Raw genomic sequence first — 19,505 nt, 5'->3', positions numbered from 1 at the left:
ACTGGTGGATCAGACATCCAACAGATGGGTCCTCGACATTGTTCATGCGGGATACGTGATACAGTTCCTCTTCCTTCCCCCTTCACAATGTCCAGCCCTGTTTCTCTTCAGGGACCAATGACATGACGAGATGCTCATTCAGAAAAAGGTTCCTTCTGCATCTGGGAGCCATACACTCCTCCTCAATAACAAGGAAAAGGGTTCTATTCAAGATACTTCCTGATTTCCCCTCTTCTCCCCCCCCCCCAAAAAGGGGAGAATGGAAACTGATCTTAAATCTATGGTGACTCACTGTCTACATTCGAGCAGTACATTTCGGAATGGGATTGTTGGGAGCAACAATTCTCTTATTAAACAAAGGAGATTGGTTCACTGTTCTCAACATGAGAGCCCTATTTTTATATAGATATCAACCCAGCATACAAGACATTTCTCAGGGTCACCATAGGTTCAAAACACTATCCCTACAAGGTGCTTCTTTTGTATTTCTTACAACCCCAAGGGTGTTTACAAAGATGATGTCAGTCATGGCAGCTCACCTCCAACACAACAGAATTTCTATCTTTCCATACCTCAGTGATTGGCTGTTGACAGGAAGATCTCATCAAGAAGTCCATTCAGCAACAACAGCTCTTCTCAAGCTGCTGCAATCACCGGGCATCTGTGTAAACAAAGAAATCCATGTTGGTCCCCACATAGATGCTCTGATAAAGTTCTATCATCACTGAACTCTATCACAGTCAGGGCATATCTTCCAAAGGACAGACTCCTGATCATGAAGGCACTACTCGCAAAGCTTCATGCCAGGCCACACACATTGGTTGGGTCATGTCTTAGGCCTGGTCTACACAAGGTGGGGATCCATTTAAGATACACAACTTCAGCTACAAGAATAGCGTAGCTGAAGTCGATGTATCTTAGATCGACTTAGAATCACTTACTTCGCGTCCTCACAGTGTGGGATCGATGGCTGCCACTGCCCCGTCGACTCCACTTCCGCCTCTCACCGTAGTGGAGTTCCGGAGTTGACGGCAGAGCTTACTCTCTTAAGCCACTTGGCTGCCTGTGCATATGTAACAATGTTTTCAAGGCTTCAACTTCACAGCCTATAAGTCTGGCTCAATATAGTATATGTCCCAAGTAGAGAGAGCATGGAAAAACATGAATCTATTCCCCAGAGAGCATGACTCACTAAATTGGTGAAAAAACAGTTACAAACTGTGTATGGGACTCCCATTCATTCCCCCTCCATGTGAGAAAATAATCATCACAGAAACCTGCTTGTTGAGATGGGGCACTCATTTGGGTGAACACACAGCATGCATGAGACGTATGAACTCTACAAGTGTCACAAACTGAGGACTGCTTACAAGTCCAAAATGTTTAGAAAGGTTTCTTCCATAAAAAGAACATAAAAACAGGACATGTTCAAGTACAGTCAAACAATATGATGGCAGTATTCTATATCAACAAGCAAGGCAGCATGAAATCCAATCCAGCCATCAATTTGCATACCAGCCATCAACCTGTGAAATTGGTGAATCAGTCACCACATCATTCTATCAGCAGTGCACTTTTCAGGGATACACAATATGCTTGTGGACAGCCTCAGCAGATTCCTATCTGGGGATCAAGAATTGGAACTACAGAACTGTCTGGTTCAATCGACATTCCAGCAATGCGGACCCTGACATGTGACTTGTTTACAATTCAGGACAACACAAAATGTAGTACCTATTGCTTTAGGGAAACCCAGAGTAAAGGCCCCAAAGGGAAGCCATTTCTACTGCATCAGGGCAGCTGATGTACCACTCTCCACCCATCCCACTCTTACTATGAGAACTGAGATGGATGAAGCATGACAGAGTATGGGTCATCATGATTGCTCCCAAATAGCCCAGACATTTCTGATATCTCTGCATTCTTTGGATGTCAGCTCAATTGCATGTGACCATCTTTTTCTCTGGACTTTCCTTGCCCAAATGCCTGAGCACAGAGTGGAGGAGCAATCAGGGCCTGATCTGGCTGTCCGCCATGCCTTACTTCTACATAACAGAAGGTGAGACTGGCTAAATTGGCTGTGACAGCTCCTCTGTCCCCTTGTTCACAAGGGTGCATATTAGAATGTTAGTAATCTTTTTATCAAAACTGGCTTTCAGCACCACCGGAGTTTGAGTTTAAGATTTTCAAAGGACTCTAAGGAAATTGGGTGCCAATCCTATTCATATTGTGTGGGAATTAGCCACCCAACTCACTTTGATTCCTTTGAAAATCCACACTTAAGGAAAAAAGTTGTTGACCACCAGCCAAAGTTCACTAGTTAAGAAGGCTCAAAAGAAAGAAATTCTTCCAAAACCTTCGCTGCATGTGCACTGTAATGCATTAGCTTTCAGAAAGAAAATGACTGGCTCCAATCCAGCGTCTGAGATCTCACTTTTTCTGGTGGGGGAAAATGTGATATTTCTCTTTGAAAGTCAGTCAGCTGACAGACTTGTGGCAAAAACTGAACATCTGAATCTCGAATTTACTCTGTATTATACATATAGGACACTTTTTTTTTTTACTATGGTTGTAGTTATTGAATACAAGTCTGTCATTTCTACACCTTTCAGGTGCTTCTAAATTGTGCTGTAGCTCCATGAGTAGACTAGCAGTAAACTTTCCAAATTTAATCCACAAAATAAAAATGAGGATTTGCAAATTGATCCTTGTAGGTAGAAATGTGATTATTACAGTCTACTTTCTTTGGAGGCATATCTGCAGTCTTCTATCAAAGAAACTTTTTAAATTAGAATCTTTTAAAATTGTATATGGCTCCATAACCATTTGGGACACACTGTGGTAACTAAAACATACAGGACACTTCAGAGAAGGGAGAGTGAGGCAATGTTATTGATGAAGCAAAGGAAGGAAAGATGCCTGGAAGAAATGGATTTTAAGGTGTTGGGCAGAGAACAGGCTTACTGAATAGGAAGTGGGAAATTTTCCAAGGATTGGGATGAAGAGGCAAAGGAAGCAGTAAATTGAGAGAGTAGGGAGGAGCAGAGGGAGATATATTGTGCCTTTACAGCTTTCCTCCACGTTCAGTGCAAAACTCTGATGAAACAATATTATGACTGAGAATTGAAATGTAGACAAATCTATTTTTTATAAACTGTGACTATAATTCAACCCTATCTCTGCAAACGTTTTATATTTTCTTACATATAATACAGTCAATCCTAGAAACCTTCAGAATGAAAATATTTGTCTTTAAGAGCTCTAAGATGATGAGAGCCAAAAAATCTACTTCTTTCTCTCCACCCTCTGAACAAGCCTTCCCTGACTTCTGTGGCCCTTCTGCAGATATTGAAGCTGGACCTCTCCCCGTAAATTTATGTGGAAAATATGCTTTTTGCCCATCTGCTGCTTTTTGCCATTTGATCTCTGAGCTTGGCTATGTGCCTATTCCGTCATGTTCCCCACCAACTGCTATGAAGTAGTCTTGTCCTGTCTCTCGGCATGAAGCAATGAGTGGGCCCAGCTGATGGGGATAGGGAGGTCAGAGGAAGGAGAGATGTGATTGGGTCGGATTGGCGCATCTAAGAGCCCTGAGTTGCAGCCTTTCCTTCCTTTGCCTAACTACAGACTCTCCCTGTCCTGCAACACCCTCCTCTCAGAATCTTAGGAACGGGTCAGTCCTGAAGGGTTAAACCTGTATTTTTGTGTACGTTTTGTATACCACTTGATTCAAAGCCCAAGTAGGTGTTTCTGCAATGCAATTAAAAAGAAACACGCCCCCCTCCCCCAAATAAAGTGTCCAAAAGCGAATTTGCCAGTGTGCAACAAGGATGAATTACAGATGCTGAGCAAACCATAACTTTGTGTTTCTGAACATAGAATCATAGAAGATTTGGGTTCGAAGAGATCTCAGGAGGACATCCAGTCCAACCCCCAGCTCAAAGCAGGACCAATCCCCAACTAAATCATCCCAGCCAGGGCTTTGTCAAGCTGGGCCTTAAAAACCTTAAAGGATGGAGAGTCCATCTCCTCCCTTGATAACCCATTCCAGTGCTTCACCACCCTCCTAGTGAAACAGTTTTTCTTAACATCCAACCTACACCTCCCCCACTGAAACTTGAGACCATTGCTTCATCTCAATAAGGTGTTAACTCGGGTACTTAAAATTGTTGATATTTTTATTATCATTAACTAATGCACTGCTAATAAAAGTGGGGAAGAAAGAAGTATGGTGAGCATATTATGAAGAACTGCACTCTCTGCTGTGAGGGGAATCTCATTTTAATCACTCAAGTGGGTGCAGCTTATTTTGTGGACAGAGCAGAGCTTGGATGAGTACCAATAAACCTTTTTCTAATTTGCCCCCTGCTTGTCCTCATTAATTGCCTAATCCAAAATCCATTGAAGTAATTGAAGATGCCCATTGACGTCAGTGGCTTCTAGATCTGCCCCAAAATATTAAGCCCATGGTAGAATTTTTTTTTAATAAAAACAAATTTATCACAACCATACCCTCTTCTCCCTCCCTCCCCCGCAATTACTTTTAGCATGAAAATACCTATTTTCTTTTTCCACCAGCACCACCCCACGAATGGACACACTCGTATATCTCAGAAATGGCTACATGGAAGTGTATCTAACTTCTCCAAAATGTTCACCTGTGGTTGAATAACAAACAAGAAATTTCAGCTCAAAGGTTAAATTGTTCTGCATACAAGCTCCTTAAACTGGAGGTTTGTAAGGTAACTTCTTCAAGTGATTGCTCATGTGTATTCCGCAATAGGTGTGCCTGCTTGCCATGTGCACCAGTGCTGGAAGTTTTTCCCATAGCAGTACCCGTAGGGGGGAATGCCCCCCGCGAAGGCTGGAGTGGTGCCTGCCTGGCATGGTATAAGGGGAGCTGTGCACTCCCCCCACCCTCAGTTCCTTCTTGCCACCAGTGAAGGTGCATCGGAACTGCTCTGCTCCAGCTTTGCTGTAGCTCGTCCCCAGAACTGTTCATCGTTCAGTGTTAGTATCTGTAGTTAGTTAGCTGTTTAGTCGTGTGGATCTGGAAGGTGTTCTATGCCAAGAAGTGTTTGCACTGTTCGGGAGAAAGCCATATCAGCGAAAGGTGCAAGATTTGCAAGTCGTTTAAGCCTCGGACCAAAAGAGAAAGGGACCATGCCAGTGCCCGGAGCGCTGCCAATATCGGCCCCACATTCCATAGGCAAGCTGCTGTTGCGATCTCGGCAGTCGTCTCAGGCCCAATACTGGTCTCGGTTGAGGGAACGTTCCCAACGCCATTCACCGCCCAGTGACCACTTGAGGCAGAGTCCATGTGGATTGCCCTCGACGCAGACTAGACTGTCTGGCTCGGTTCTGTCCGGCCGGGACTCTCGGCGCTGCTTGTCCTCAAGGAACGAATATCGATGGGGCCGCGGTGGACATCACCAATGGTCCTCGTCTTGGAGAGGGTACCACAGTCAGTCACGGCACGGTCGTTGATGCTGTTCCCACTCGGACTCCCGCTCCAAGTCTCTGCCAAGGCACTGCAGCCCTGCACATCGATTGCCAGAATCTCGCCGTCGCAGGTCCGCCCGTGGAGGCTGTTCGCGGAGCACCTGTTACCGTCTGTACTGGTCCTCCATGTCGATATCGCGGTCCCATGGCCACCATAGATCCCAGTACCGCCGCTCCTCCCGGTCCAGAGATAGCAGCAGATCTTATGCTAGCCCGCTTTCTATTTCTAACCGTCTTTCAATGGGCCAGGCCAGCCAACCCGAACAGCCGGCCCCCCCGGTGCCATAGCAGGTGCAGTGGCACCGAGCATCGTGGCCAGCCCAATGGTACCAGTGGGCACCGTGACCTCTGGCGCAGCCCCCGGTGGGAGCTCGCTCGGTGGCCGAAGCATCAGAAGCACCATCGGCCTCCCTCTCCAGACTCCTGAGAAAGGAGTCAGTGGGATGTACGTCCTTGGCACCATGCCCAGAGTCCAACCGGTGCCGGCCAACACCCACAGCATCGCACCCACCTCCTCGCCCTGCCTGGAGGAGGTGATTTCGGCTCCGCCCCTCTCCACTCCACAGGAGGACTTCAGGGCCTACCAAGAACTCTTAAAGAGGGTGGCAGCAAGCCTCCAAGCCAAGGAGATGGAGGAATCCTCAGACTCACTGTTTAACTTGTTGTCCCCATCGGCATCGGACAGGGTGGTCTTCCCTCTCCATGAAGGGGTGGCTAAGATTTCAAGGGCCCCGTAGCAAACACTGGCCTCTTTGGCCCCCATTTTTAAAAAGCGGAACACAAGTACTTTGTACCCACTAAGGGACATGAGTACCTGTATACCCACCCGGCGCCCAACTCCCTGGTGGTCGAGTAAGTCAACCATAGGGAACGGCAGGGTCAGCCAGTCCAGACCCCAAAGAACAAAGACTCTCGGAGACTGGACTCTTTCAGAAGGACAATTTATTAGTCTTCAAGCTTCCAGTTACAACTGGCAAACCATCAGGCTCTCCTGGGCCAGTACGAATTCAATCTGTGGGGCTCTCTGCCCAAGTTTGAGGACTCCCTCCAGGAGCGCAATAGGAAGGAGTTCAGGGCACTAGTGGAGGAAGAGGTAGCAGCCGCTAGGGCATCCCTGCAGGCAGCCTTGGCTGCATGATCAATGGCCTCCATGGTGTCCGTGAGACAGGCGTCATGGTTCCTGCTCTCCGGGCTGTCCAGCGAGGCGCAGTCTTCCATGCAGGATCTCCCATTTGATGGGAAGGCTCTGTTTGCGGAGGAAACAGATACAAGGCTGCATGGCATGAAGGACTTCCGCACGACCCTCCAGACTCTGGGCCTCTATGTCCCGGCTCTGGCAAAACCTAAGTTCAAGCCGCAGCAGACTCCTGCCCAGGCCACCCTCCCGAAGTACGAGGCCACCCATAAGAAGAAGTGGGACTATAAGAGATGCCCTCAGAGGCAGTCTCGGCCTGCCCCCTAGCCTGGGTCCTCCAAGGGCAAGCAGGCGGGAAAGAAGCATTTTTGATGGGATGCTCATGGGCAGCCCGCCAGCCCTCAGCAGGGATCCACCCCCAATAAAAAGAAAAGGAGTACCCGTGGCACCTTAGAGACTAACAAATTTATTAGAGCATAAGCTTTCGTCTCTAAGGTGCCGCGGGTACTCCTTTTCTTTTTGCGAATACAGACTAACACGGCTGCTACTCTGAAACCCCCAATAAAGCTACCCTTCTCCAACCAGTTGTGTGCTTTCCTCCCGGAATGGTCGTGGCTAACCTCGGACCGATGGGTCCTCAACACCATCTCCTGGGGTTACACCCTCCAGTTTACTTCCTCTCCGCCCAACCACCCCCAACTCCTGTCCCTCTTGGGGGACCCCTCGCACGAAGCTCTGCTCAAGCAGGAGGTGGGGCGGCTCCTAGGACTAGAAGCAATAGAGGTGGTGCCCAAGGAGTTCATGGGCAAGGGGTATTACTCCTTTTATTTTCTTACCCCGAAGGCCAAAGTGAGACTCAGGTCCATCCTGAACCTGCGAGGTCTGAACCAGTTCATGGTGGAACTCAAGTTCCGCATGGTCTCCCTGGCCTCCATCATCCCCTCCCTGGATCCCGGGGACTGGTACGCTGCCCTCTGTCTACAGGATGCGTACTTCCACATCCACATATTCGAGGGCCACAGGCGCTTCCTCCGTTTCGTGGTGGGACAGAATCATTACCAATTTATGGTCCTCCCGGTTGGTCTGTCCACTGCCCCTAGGGTGTCTACAAAATGCATGTTAGTCGTAGCGGCCTACCTCAGACGGTGCGGGGTCCAGTTATTTCCCTATCTGGACAATTGGCTTCTCAAGGGTACCTCCCGGTCGCAGGTGAGGGATCACGTGGTGCTCCTCCTGTCCACGTGCAGCGCCTTGGACCTGTTGGTAAACAACACCAAGTCCACTTAATCCCAGTCCAATGCATAGAGTTTATCAGGGCACTCCTGGACTCAGTGTCGGCCAGCGCCTCTCTCCCGCCAGATAGATTCAAGTCCCTGAAAGGTCTCATTGACTCAGTCACAACTGAGTTTGCCTGCAACTCTTGGGTCAGATGTCGGTGTGCATGTACGTGGTCCATCACGCCAGACTCAGGATGAGGGCCGTCCAAGTCTAGTTGGCCTTGAAGTTCTCCTAGGCCACGGACGGGATGGATAGGGTCTTCACCATGCCAGACTCTGTGATCACCTCCCTACGGTGGTGGTCCGCCCCAAACATTATGCTCCAAGGGGTCCTATTCAGGGACAGGGCACCGTCGTTGGAGCTGATGTCCGATGCATCGGACCTGGGTTCGGGGGCCCATGTGGGGAACTTTCAGACCCAAGGCCTGTGGTTGGCTCAAGACCTGACCCTACATATAAACATCAAGGAGCTCAGGGCGGTGTGGCTGGTGTGCATGGCCTTTCCCTCGCACCTGGAGGGCAAGGTAGTCAGGGTCCTCTTGGACAACACTGCCTCGATGTTCTATATCAACAAGCATGGCAGGACCCAATTTTCTGCCACGAAGCCCTCAGGCTGTGGGACTTCTCTATAGCCCACGACATCCACCTGAAGGTCTTCCACCTACTGGGCACCTGAAATGCGAGGGTGGATCACTTGAGCAGGGACTTTTCCTCACAACACAAGTGGTCCCTCCACCTGGAAGTGGCCCCCAGCTCTTCCAAAGATGGGGAGCTCCCCTGATGGACCTATTCGTGACTCGGCAGAACCAGCGCTGCCCCCGGTTCTGCTCCAGGAGGGGTCGGGGGGGGCAGTATCTCAGATGCCTTTCTCCTGTCCTGGTCAGGCCAGCTTCTCTACACCTTTCCCCCGTTCCCTCTAATCAGCAGGGTCCTGGAGAAGATAAAGATGGACAAGGCCTGGGTCCTCCTGATTGCCCTGGCATGGCCCAGGCAGCATTGGTACGGGACCCTCACAGGCCTGGCGGTAGCTCCGCTGTGGTTGTTGCTGCTCCGCCCGGACCTGCTCTCTCAGAACCAGGTCCAGCTCCGCCCACACCCTACGTTCCTCCCGAAGGTGGTCTCCGCCTACCACATGGGTCACGTCATTTTTCTACCGGTCCTCTGCCCCAAGCCTCACATGTCCAGTGAGGAGCGCTGTCTGCACACGCTCGATGTGCAGCGGGCTCTGGCTTTCTAACTCGAGCGGACCAAGCCGTTCAGAAAGTCCTCGCAACTGTTTGTCACCTCGGCTGAGTGCGCAAGGGGCCAGCCCATTTCCTGCTATGAGCTGGCTTGTGTCCCCCAGCCACCCATTGTGAGGGCATACTCGACTTGGGCGCAGGCCTCATCGGCTGCCTTCGTGGCCCACGTCCCCATCCAGGATATTTGTAGGGCCGCCATGTGGTCTTCGGTTCACACGTTCACCTCAGACTATATGATCGTCCCCCAAATCAGGGATGACGCCGAGTTCGGCAGGGCTGTCCTCCATTCTGGGAACTTGTGAACTCCTACCCATCTCCAACAGATATAGCTTGGAATCACCTATTGTGGAATACACATGAGCAATCACTCGAAGAAGAAAAGACAGTTACCTTTTCCGTAACTAGTGTTCTTCAAGATGTGTTGCTCATGTGTATTCCATATCCTACCCTTCTTCCCCTTTGTCGGAGTTGTCTGGCAAGAAGAACTGAGGGTGGGAGGAGTGCGCAGCTCCCCTTACACCCTGCCAGGCAGGTGCCACTCCAGGAGTCGGGGGGAGGGGGCGCTCCCCCCTACGGGTACTGCTAGAAGAAAAACTTCCAGCACCGGTACATGTGGCAAACACACACACCTATTGTGGAATAGACATGAGCAACGCATCTCCAAGAACACCAGTTACAGAAAAGGTAACTGTTTTTTCAGCCTCAGTCTTAACTAAATGTTGCTGTCATCGTTTTAGGTGACTGTGAACTAGTAATTCAGAAAATTTTAAAGTGAAGCCAGCCCACTTTCTTTAACATAGGATGGTTAATCTGGCAGTAACATGTCAGATTCTCTCTTGTTAAATTTTGGGGTGGAATATATCCTAGTTTCAAATATACCATTGCAGTCCTGAAGATGACTGTCTTAATTATTTTAACCTTAATAATTCCTCCTTTTTTATGATCAAGTAACCTTGATGGTGTTCCTTTAACCTCATTAATATTGTTTCTGGCTTTTAAAAATAATCTGCAATTAAAAAACATAACTAGGAAGTGAGTGATTCTAACGAAAATGAGGCAGATATTTTTATAATAAAACTGTTACACATTCCATTAAAAATACTGCCTCGAATAGCTGTAATTCCTATCAGGAAACTGATGCTATCTGAGCATCTGCAACAGACCTGCTGTTATCCATTTTTCTGTATCCCACCTTGCTGATTTGGTAGTATATATTGTAATGTTAGTGTTTTCTTTAGATTTTTAGGAAATTTGAAGGATGAAGTTATAGTTTCAGTGGATTATGTGAAATGAATTGGTGTGATCTCTGCCCATTTGCTAGGGGATATATATTGGACCTGCAGCAGCCCTGCACTTCAGTTAGTACTAACTTTCACTTTATTAGCAGACTCAGCAGTGGGGCCAAGAACTAATAATTGAATGGGCATAGATTGCTTTCTCCTTTCACCGTTAAAGATAGTTTTTCTTTTATACTGTTTAACTGTATTAACTATTCTGTGGATGTAAGCTTTCAGTTTCTAGGTCATTAGGTTTGGTAAACTGACAACGTTTTTAAATTTACTTGACTAAAACAGTTTTGTTTTGGGGGTTTTTGGGTTGTTTGTTTTTGGGGGGGCAAGGGTTTTTTGGTGGTTGTGGTGGTGGTGTTTTGTTTTGTTTGTTTTTTTTTGTTTTTTGAAGGAAGTTTTTTTTGTTTCGTCTTTTGGTCTGGTCCCGGTCCTGGTCTGTTTTTTTTTTTTTTTTTTTTTTTTTGTCTTCCCAAAATGGGATCTTTTAACAGTTAGTGTGGTAATATCCGTTATCTGTATATCAGTTATCTCTTTAGTTTTGCATTCTTGAAGAGTAGATATATGTAGGAAATGTCCTTTTAACAATAAAGAATTAAGTTGGTTAACTTGTGCTTCATTTGTACATGTGCATCCCAGAGACCCAAACTCGTCCACATCTTCTCTTTTTAAAACTTAAGCCTTCATGTATGCATTATGTGTTAGATTAAAAAAATAAATTATTAGAGACTGATAAATCTTAGGTGTCACCCATGTGTACTGAACATTCTTATTTTTCCAGATAACTGCCATGTTCTCCTCTTGAATTATATATTTCTCAAGAGTTTAAATCCATGAAGAGTTCTGCTATTGAAATAATTAATATTACAAGTACTTTTTATTCTTTTGAACGTTAGTTAAAATAATTTTGCTTAAATTATTTAACTTATTGGCACAGCTCTAGCTTTAACTGTACTTCCAAATGTTCCATGATCTCACTGTCCATTTCCATGCATGTTAACGTTTAAACTGTGTTCTGGTGGTCTAACGCATTTATATCGTATTCTGTAGTGGATATTGTGTATGTATTTTTAACAACATTTAATATTGGATAAAATATCTTTGTACTTAAGAAACAAGACTCTGCGCTCTTCTGGGCTTTTTTTTTTTTAAAAAAAGCATATAATTAGGATATAGCTGTGAATAAAAATAATAATAATCTTTTATAGACTTTACCTATAGTTTTTTTTTCTACAGACATTGATGATGCTCAAATTCTTCCACGTCCATCTCGAGTCAGACATTTTTCACAGAGCGAGGACCCTCCAAGCGAAGTTTTTGGTGCACTGAATGAGGAACAGCCACTGCCAAGAAGTAGCAGCACGTCTGACATCCTGGAACCATTCACAGTTGAACGAGCCAAAGGTGCAGTTCCTGTCATTGACAGTTCATCCCATCATGCGCCAAGCTTACAGAGTTCCACTGAGACCTCTTCAATATATAGATCCACTGAAGGTCATATTACTGATACGAATAGCAGAGAGTCCTCCTTGGAAGTTGGGGATAGTATTTATGACCATCTCTGTCATTTGATAGGGCCAGTAGATCTTGCAAATACGTCCTTTGAACAAAGCCAGTATGTTGACCTTGAAGGTGAAGATGATCTTCTTTCCTCTCTGAGAGAATATTTTAAGGAAAAAGAAGAACCTTGCAGTCACTATGAGATAGATAAATTTGAGGCTTCTCCTCCTGAAGTCAATACAACAGAAAATAGAAATGATAGTTTACAACTGGATGAATTAGAGCATAGAGATCAGACTGTTAAATGTGCAAGTAGCAACACTGTTGCCGAAAGAGCTGAACATGTAGAACTACAACTAGAACAAAACCAAAGTGGCTTTATAAGTAATATTGCACCTACCCAGGTAGACAGTTTTACAAGAAATCAAGCGATCGAAAAAGCGAAACAATTAAATATTGATAAACAAAATGAAAGCTTATTTGAGCATGGGTCAAATAGCCCTGATAACAAAGAAAGAAAGCGATACCTGTACAGACAAACAGCCACTGAAGTTGATGTAGATATAGCTGTGGAAGTAGCTTTAGCTGAAAAGCCTAGAAGTGCCCAGTTTAACGAAAAAATAACCAACACACGTGTTATGCATGCAAAGAAAGTTCTGCCTAAAGCACCAGTTAACCCTGAAATGCCTCACGCTACAGGCAAACTTTTACCAACTAAAAGGAGTATATCTGAAACAGTAACCCATAAGGCCAAAATCATGAAAATAACTGCTAAGAAACGAAATAGTGTTCATGTTACTTTTAGACCATCTACTGAATCTGTTCAATTTTATAACCCTTTAGAAAACAAAGAGGCCCCCTGGAGGGCAAGACTTCGTAAACTCGGTGGCTTCAGTAGTGGTAGCAGCAGCAGTAGCAGCACAAGCACCAGCTCATCTGCTGTCTTGGAGCTAGTCAGACCAGGAGTATATAGACCTCTAGATGCAGCCAATACAGCTTCAGTTAGTAGTAAACAGACTAAGGAATTCATAGAAGCTCAAACACCCATGTTGCAGAAAGAAGGTATTGCAGCTAATCAGTTGCATAATCGTAGTGCACCTAAGTCATCAGGTCAGGAATCAGGACCACAACAGGGCTCCCTGGGTGGTGTTTATAAAACTGTTGTACATGCTCTTTCGAAGCCGAAGGCAAATGTTTCCCCACAGAGGCAGAACAGAATACCAGCAGAGGCTCCACTGAGGGATCTGTACAGTCATGTAATGGGCTATTTTGGAAGGAAAGCTGCAGGTGAGCACTAACAGTGTGCACAGTGCAAAAGGAGAAAGGCAGCACCAGTTTGGCTTAATGCAACTGAAGCAAGCTCTTATAAGCAATCAAAAAGCTTTGGGATGATCACTGCTTTCCCTGTTTGGTTATGCATGCGCCTTTAGCAAGCTGAAATTTTTCCCAGCATAAGTTATGTTTATGTACTTTAAATTACTAATTTCCCTTTTAAAGATACTTAGTTGAACCTCTTTGCTGCTGAAGACCATCAAGTTAGGGAAGAGGAAGAGACAGTAAATGACCTACCAAGGGATCAAATGCAAGTCTCCCTGTATCATAGCCTACACTAGAGGGCTTTGAAATTCAGCCTACTGTATGGCTTCAGATTTTTTTTTTTTTCCTAGTGGAATAGTAAGTCCTGGTACCTATTGTTTGTCTGTCTGGTTTAAAAAAAAAAAAAAAAAAAAAAAAAAAAAACTCTGCTATCAGGCAGTTAAACTGAGATATTAAAATTGCTAGTTCATTTAGTATGTTTTCTTCCTCCTCCTCCTCCTCCTCCAAAACAAAAAATTCTCCCAAAATTAGGCTTTGAAGTTGAGACCTGGCTTTTAATCAGTTATGTAACACATACAGAATATTTTTAACATTAAGTAAAACAAAGAAATTTCCTCTTATTTGGATGGCTTCATTAGAACAATCCGATATGGCTTTAGTAATTTTTTGTTTGAATCATTTCAAAACATGCTTTAGGCCTTTCTGTATGCATTCACTGAAGTGGATGCAGTTACATCTTGGCAATCTCTATCATTGCTTTCTTTTTCTTGGGATCATGGATGTGCATAAAGGTCTCATGGTAGTCCTCCGTCAGCTAAATATGGGACCTCTGTGGACTTGATCGATCAGACAGAACAAGGCTATCATTATAATATTCATCATCTCTAGTTTACATCTTAAATAACCTTAAATGAACAATAAATTAACTTTCAGCAGTAAGGTAGGTTTTCCTTTTTACACTGTTATGCTAGCATGATTAACAGAATGTTCTGTCCATGCATCCTGCATTGAGATGTTAATGCCACCTGAGGGCAGTCTTTGTAGGCATCACATAACAGTCTGGGCAGTGGTACTATTATCATAATGTCTCAGAAAAAAGATTATTTCTATATCATTTGTTTTAACATATTTTATGTAGTTTCTCCAAGAGAAACCGTTTACATTGTCAAAAATATTGACACAAATGATTCCAAAATATCATTTTATTTGAAATTTTGATATGAAGGTCTTATGTTAAATTCATATAATAAGTTTCATTGTAGTCTCCTGAGGGATAATTTTTATGTAGGAATATGAACTTGAACAAATTGCAACCTTAAAGGCTAAAATACTATAATTAGGTATAACATTCATAGTATAATTAAGGCAACATAATTCTATATAATGTGGAAACTAAAAAATATAGAAATTAATTAATTGTTCATAAATCACTGACCATTTAAAGAGTTTTTGAGTTTGTATTCCATGTTGCACCATATTATTATTTATTATTATTTTTAGTACATAACATTTTATTTGCAAGTATACTAACTGTATACAGTACTACATTGACATTTATCATATTTCTTTATCTAGTGTACTTTCTTCACCAACATTGTTCCTCATTAGAAATAATAAAAATTCTTAGGGTTTTTTTGGGAGGGGGCGGAGGGGAGGGGGTGATGTGGAGGAGGGGAGTATGCTGTATCCTTAAAGCAAGCATTAACAACTTTGAGTAGTGCTTATCTGTAAGCTTTCTTGCTCTTTAAGGTTATACTGGAAATTGACTAACCACCTGCTTAGTGGGGAGGAAAAAGGAGATTTACTAATTCTTAAAATTGAACCTATTCAAGAGGAGAAAACTCGTAAATGCATGTTTGGGAAGTAATTTTTTTACTGACTAGGTTTCTTGATTTGACTTCTGTTTTCTAAATGTATTTTTAAAAGTATCCCTTACTATATGTAGTCATTCATTTGCTTTTAGCCAATAGAGAGGACATGAGTCAAAAGCTGCACCCTCTTGCTAGCGATATTGGCAGTAGCAATACAAATGTTCCTGACCTCATGGATGAGTTTATAGCTGAGAGACTCCGCAGTGGTAGTGCATTGGTAAGCTTTTACAACTTTTTTACATGTAAAAACAATATGCAAACATATTTATAAAATTATTGCTCAAGTTACAGAAATATTTTATTCTGGATTTAAGAACCAGAAATAAATTATTTGAAAATCACTGCCCATTAGATTGTAAATCCTGTTTTTTAAGTCATGTTGCATGCATACTATGTCACATACCATGACTTAAAAAACAGACTTTACAATTTAAGGGGGATGACATAATATGCGCACACTCTTTTATGCTAAAATTCTTCATTATTGATTCTGCAAACAATATACATCACTTAACGTTAATGAGTATTCTGTTGCATCGTCTCCAAGTTGAATGGCACTAATCCTGGGCATAGTTACTTGTATGCATAAGTGTTTGCACGATCAAAGCCTGAATGTGTGTATTAACATACACAGTGTGATATTGTATATTGTTCTGTGAAGGTGTATTCACTGGCACAATCTAGAAGACTAAATATTTTTAAATGGTATATAGTTTGCCTTCACTTCTTTTCATTTCACTTCTTATCAATATATTTTTGTATCAGTAGCTTTCTGCTCTAGAGCCTGACTTTTTCACTCTGGTCATCTTTGATCAGTAATGCCATGTTTGAGATGTCCTTATTCATAATCATGTAAGCAGTTCTGTATTATAAGCATTGGATTGAGTTATTACTGAACAATTATGAAAAGAGGCAGCTGATTGGAGAAGATAAATGTTTTGTTAATTGACAACGATGGTAAAGGAAAAATATAAAATTACTATTTTATTGCAAGTTTTTCTGTCAACGAAGAGACAGAATGGGAAGCAATTTAAATGTATTATTATTTCAGACTTACTGATCACTCCAATTTTGTGTGGCTAGCAAATTCCTTTTCAGTAGGTGGTGGATGTATCCAATGTCGTTCTAAGGTTTGCTCACATATAAAGTTTGCAAAGGGTAGTCAGGCTCCTTAATAGTATGGGGTAAAAGAGGAACAATTTCCATGTAGTTAGTTTGGATTGATTTATCTAATAAATGATAGATAAGGGGCAGGTGATTTGCCTTAAATATCTGTTCAAATGCTGGTTCTTTTCGCCTTCAAAGGTACATCCCATGTTTATCAGATTTTAACTGTTGGTGCACAGTATATTGCATAGTCCCAATACAGCCTACAGCATGTATAGAACAAATTGCCAATCCTTTATCTTGTTGCCAAGTTCCATTATTCAATTCCAAAACCATTAAATTTTTGGCCATTTTCTGTATATTTAAAGATGTGGGTTTTTTTAATTACACCATTCAAAATAATTTGACTCAGCTGTTACTTATGCACCTCGTTCTTAGAAAGGATCTGGTTCTTTCTCTCTATCAGGGGTGACCAACCTAAGCCAGAGAAGGAGCCAGAATTTACCAATGTACATTGCCAAAGAGCCACAGTAATACGTCAGCAGCCCCCCATCAGCTCCCCACACCCTGCTCCCAGTGCCTCCCACCCACTGGCAGCCCCGCCGATCAGTGCTTCCCCCTTCCTCCCTGCACCTCCCGATCAGCTGTTTTGTGGTGTGCAGGAGGCTCTGGGGGAAGTGGGGAGGAGCGAGGGCATGGCGGGCTTGGGGAGGGGGGAGTGGAGTGGGGGCAGAGCCGGGGCTGAGCAGTGAGCACCCTCCGGCATGTTGGAAAGTTGGCACCTGTAGCTCCAGCCCCAGAGTTGGTGCCTATACAAGGAGCCGCATGTTAATATCTGAAGAGCCACATGTGGCTCCGGAGCCACAGGTTGGCCGTCCCTGCTCTATACGATTCAAAGTTGAACATTATGTGTTGTTACTAAGGAATGAATAACCTTCTACTCATAAAATCAAATTAACCCTTATTATAAAATGGAAAATGTTAACTGGCTTATATCAACGTCATAAACTCATCTATGGTTTTGGTAAATCAGTTTACTCAAACAAAACAGAAATAGACACAGAGGACAGATGAGTAAGGAAAAGGAAAGGACTTTCTTTTATAAGTAGGTGTTCAAACATGTTGACTGTACTTGTTATCAGTTCAGGCAGGAAACATGGCTCTTACCTCAGTGTTGTAGAAAGTTGTGGTCCCTGCTGAGATCAGCTGGAATGAGGAACTGAGACTCAGTTGCTGGATGGAATTCCCCTTGACCTTATTGCAGATTTGTAAAGGGAATGTCAGGCAAGGTCCAGATTGTTAGCCCAACAAGTATTACATTGTTAGATCCATAGAATCATAGAATAGTAGGGTTGGAAGAAACCTCAGGAGGTAATCTAGTCCAACCCCCTGCTCAAAGCAAGACCAACCCCAACTAAATCATCCGAGCCAGGGCTTCATCATGCCGGGCCTTAAAAACCTCTAAGGATGGAGATTCCACCACCTCCCTAGGTAACCCATTCCAGTATTCAACCACCCTCCTAGTGAAATAGTTTTTCCTAATATCCAACCTAAACTTCCTCCACTGCAACTTGAGACCTTTTTTCCTTTTCTGTCATCTGCCACAACTGAGAACAGCCTACTTCCATCCTCTTTGGAACCCCCATTCAGATAGTTGAAGATATAAGAAACCTCAAATTTACATCATGAAACCTATACCAACCTAGTGAAACCTGTAATTAAGATCAGATAGTAATAAGGAAAGGACAAAGGAAAGAACAGATCAGGTCTAGTGTTTAAAAAAACAAAAAAAAATCCTCTCACCGGTTACCTTTAGTCTCTTAACTTTTAGTTCATAGAAAAGTTCAGGATGTTTCATAAAAACTTGTTAAAAGGGCAATTGTGAGAGTCCAGGAACGCGCACACAAGGTTTCACACACTTTAGTCTCTTCTGGGTAAGGAAGGATCTGTAGGTTCCATTATCACAATACATTGAAAAGGTATTCAAGTGAATATTGAGTATTATGTTTAGTGTCTAGGGAATTAAGATATACATAGCATTTGAGTCTTGGTGCATATTGAGATTTTGCTTTCAGTTTTGTAGGCTGCAAGTCAAAATTTGTCAAGATTGTTTTATGGAGTTTTTTCTCACAAATACTTAAAGAAATCTATGGTTAAAAAATTTGTTTAGTATTTTGGAGATGATTTTCAAAATATTCTCTCTCCATATTATTTGCATCTCTCTAGTTTTACCAAATATGTTTCACATATTGGCCTCGTTCCCAGTCTTTTGAAGTGCATGCACATTTGTTTGTTCCCTATTTTTGGTGCACAAAAAGCCCAATGCACAAGTGTGGGTAAGGGATTTGTGTGCACAATGTTATATGCATGTGCAAGATCCACATTTATTATTGCCTCATTGGGTTTTTTGCACACACAATTTAGGCACTCACAAAATGTAGGCCCTAGAATTCTCTGCACTGAGCATTTTTTTGATACAGCTGTAAATACTGGAAGAATGGGTTCAATTATTTTTTAATATTATTTTTGAATTATTTTAATAAAGGAGGTAATTTCTAATCAAAACATTATAACTTGTATACTTTCAATAAACTAAAGTGCATTTTAGAAAAAAATATACTTTTTAAAAAATATGTATATACTTCATAATATGTAGACATTTTAAATTTGGTTATTTGTGAACTATTTCCCTGAATATTGACATTTGTAAATGCGTGATAACTGCTTGTTGTGAATAAGGAAATGTTATTAGATTGTAAAATACTTTATAATTCTTCAATTAATAGAATGTGACAAGAAGAGGGAGCAGTCCTGGCAGCCTAGAAGTTCCAAAAGACCTTCCTGATATATTGAACAAGCAGAGCCAAATGCGCCCTATAGATGATCCAGGTGTGCCTTCTGAATGGACGTCTCCTGCCAGTGCAGGAAGTAGTGACTTGATCAGTTCAGATAGCCATTCTGACTCATTCAGTGCTTTCCAGTATGATGGCCGCAAATTTGAAAGCAAGTATATTTTTCCAAAAGTAGTAGTGTTTTTTTATCTGTGTATTCATTTCCATTTTAAAATAGGTTGTATACAGCTGTCTCATGAAGAGGATTTCATGTGAATATCCATTGATGTTATGAGTAGTTTAGTTAGTGAAGTAATATCGTTCTTGAAAGATGCAGTAATTCTTATTAAAATAGCTTTATTCACTACTTGTATTGTAGTAGAGCCCAAAGCAGAAATGGAGCCTTACTGTGTAATGTGTTGAACAACCTCCCTCCCC

At 43.0% G+C, this 19,505-nt stretch overlaps 1 protein-coding gene across 6 annotated transcripts in view; it reads left to right on the top strand.

The window, feature by feature from the left end:
- Positions 1-19,505, top strand: part of RALGAPA1 (Ral GTPase activating protein catalytic subunit alpha 1) — a 240,622-nt gene that overhangs the window by 79,263 nt on the left and 141,854 nt on the right. For 4 of the 6 annotated variants that reach the window (XM_038407485.2, XM_038407484.2, XM_038407486.2 and 1 more), the window contains 3 exons: positions 11,678-13,228; positions 15,222-15,346; positions 19,023-19,239. In XM_038407485.2, coding sequence (XP_038263413.1) covers positions 11,678-13,228; positions 15,222-15,346; positions 19,023-19,239 — 1,893 coding nt within the window. The remainder of the gene's footprint in view (positions 1-11,677; positions 13,229-15,221; positions 15,347-19,022; positions 19,240-19,505) is intronic. The other 2 variants (XM_038407488.2, XM_038407491.2) reach the window with 1 other exon arrangement.

The sequence above is a fragment of the Dermochelys coriacea genome, chromosome 6, assembly GCF_009764565.3.
Source record: "Dermochelys coriacea isolate rDerCor1 chromosome 6, rDerCor1.pri.v4, whole genome shotgun sequence".
Taxonomy (NCBI): Eukaryota; Metazoa; Chordata; order Testudines; family Dermochelyidae; genus Dermochelys; species Dermochelys coriacea.
The sequence above is the reverse complement of the archived record's forward strand: the minus strand, read 5'-3'. Positions and strand labels throughout refer to the sequence as shown.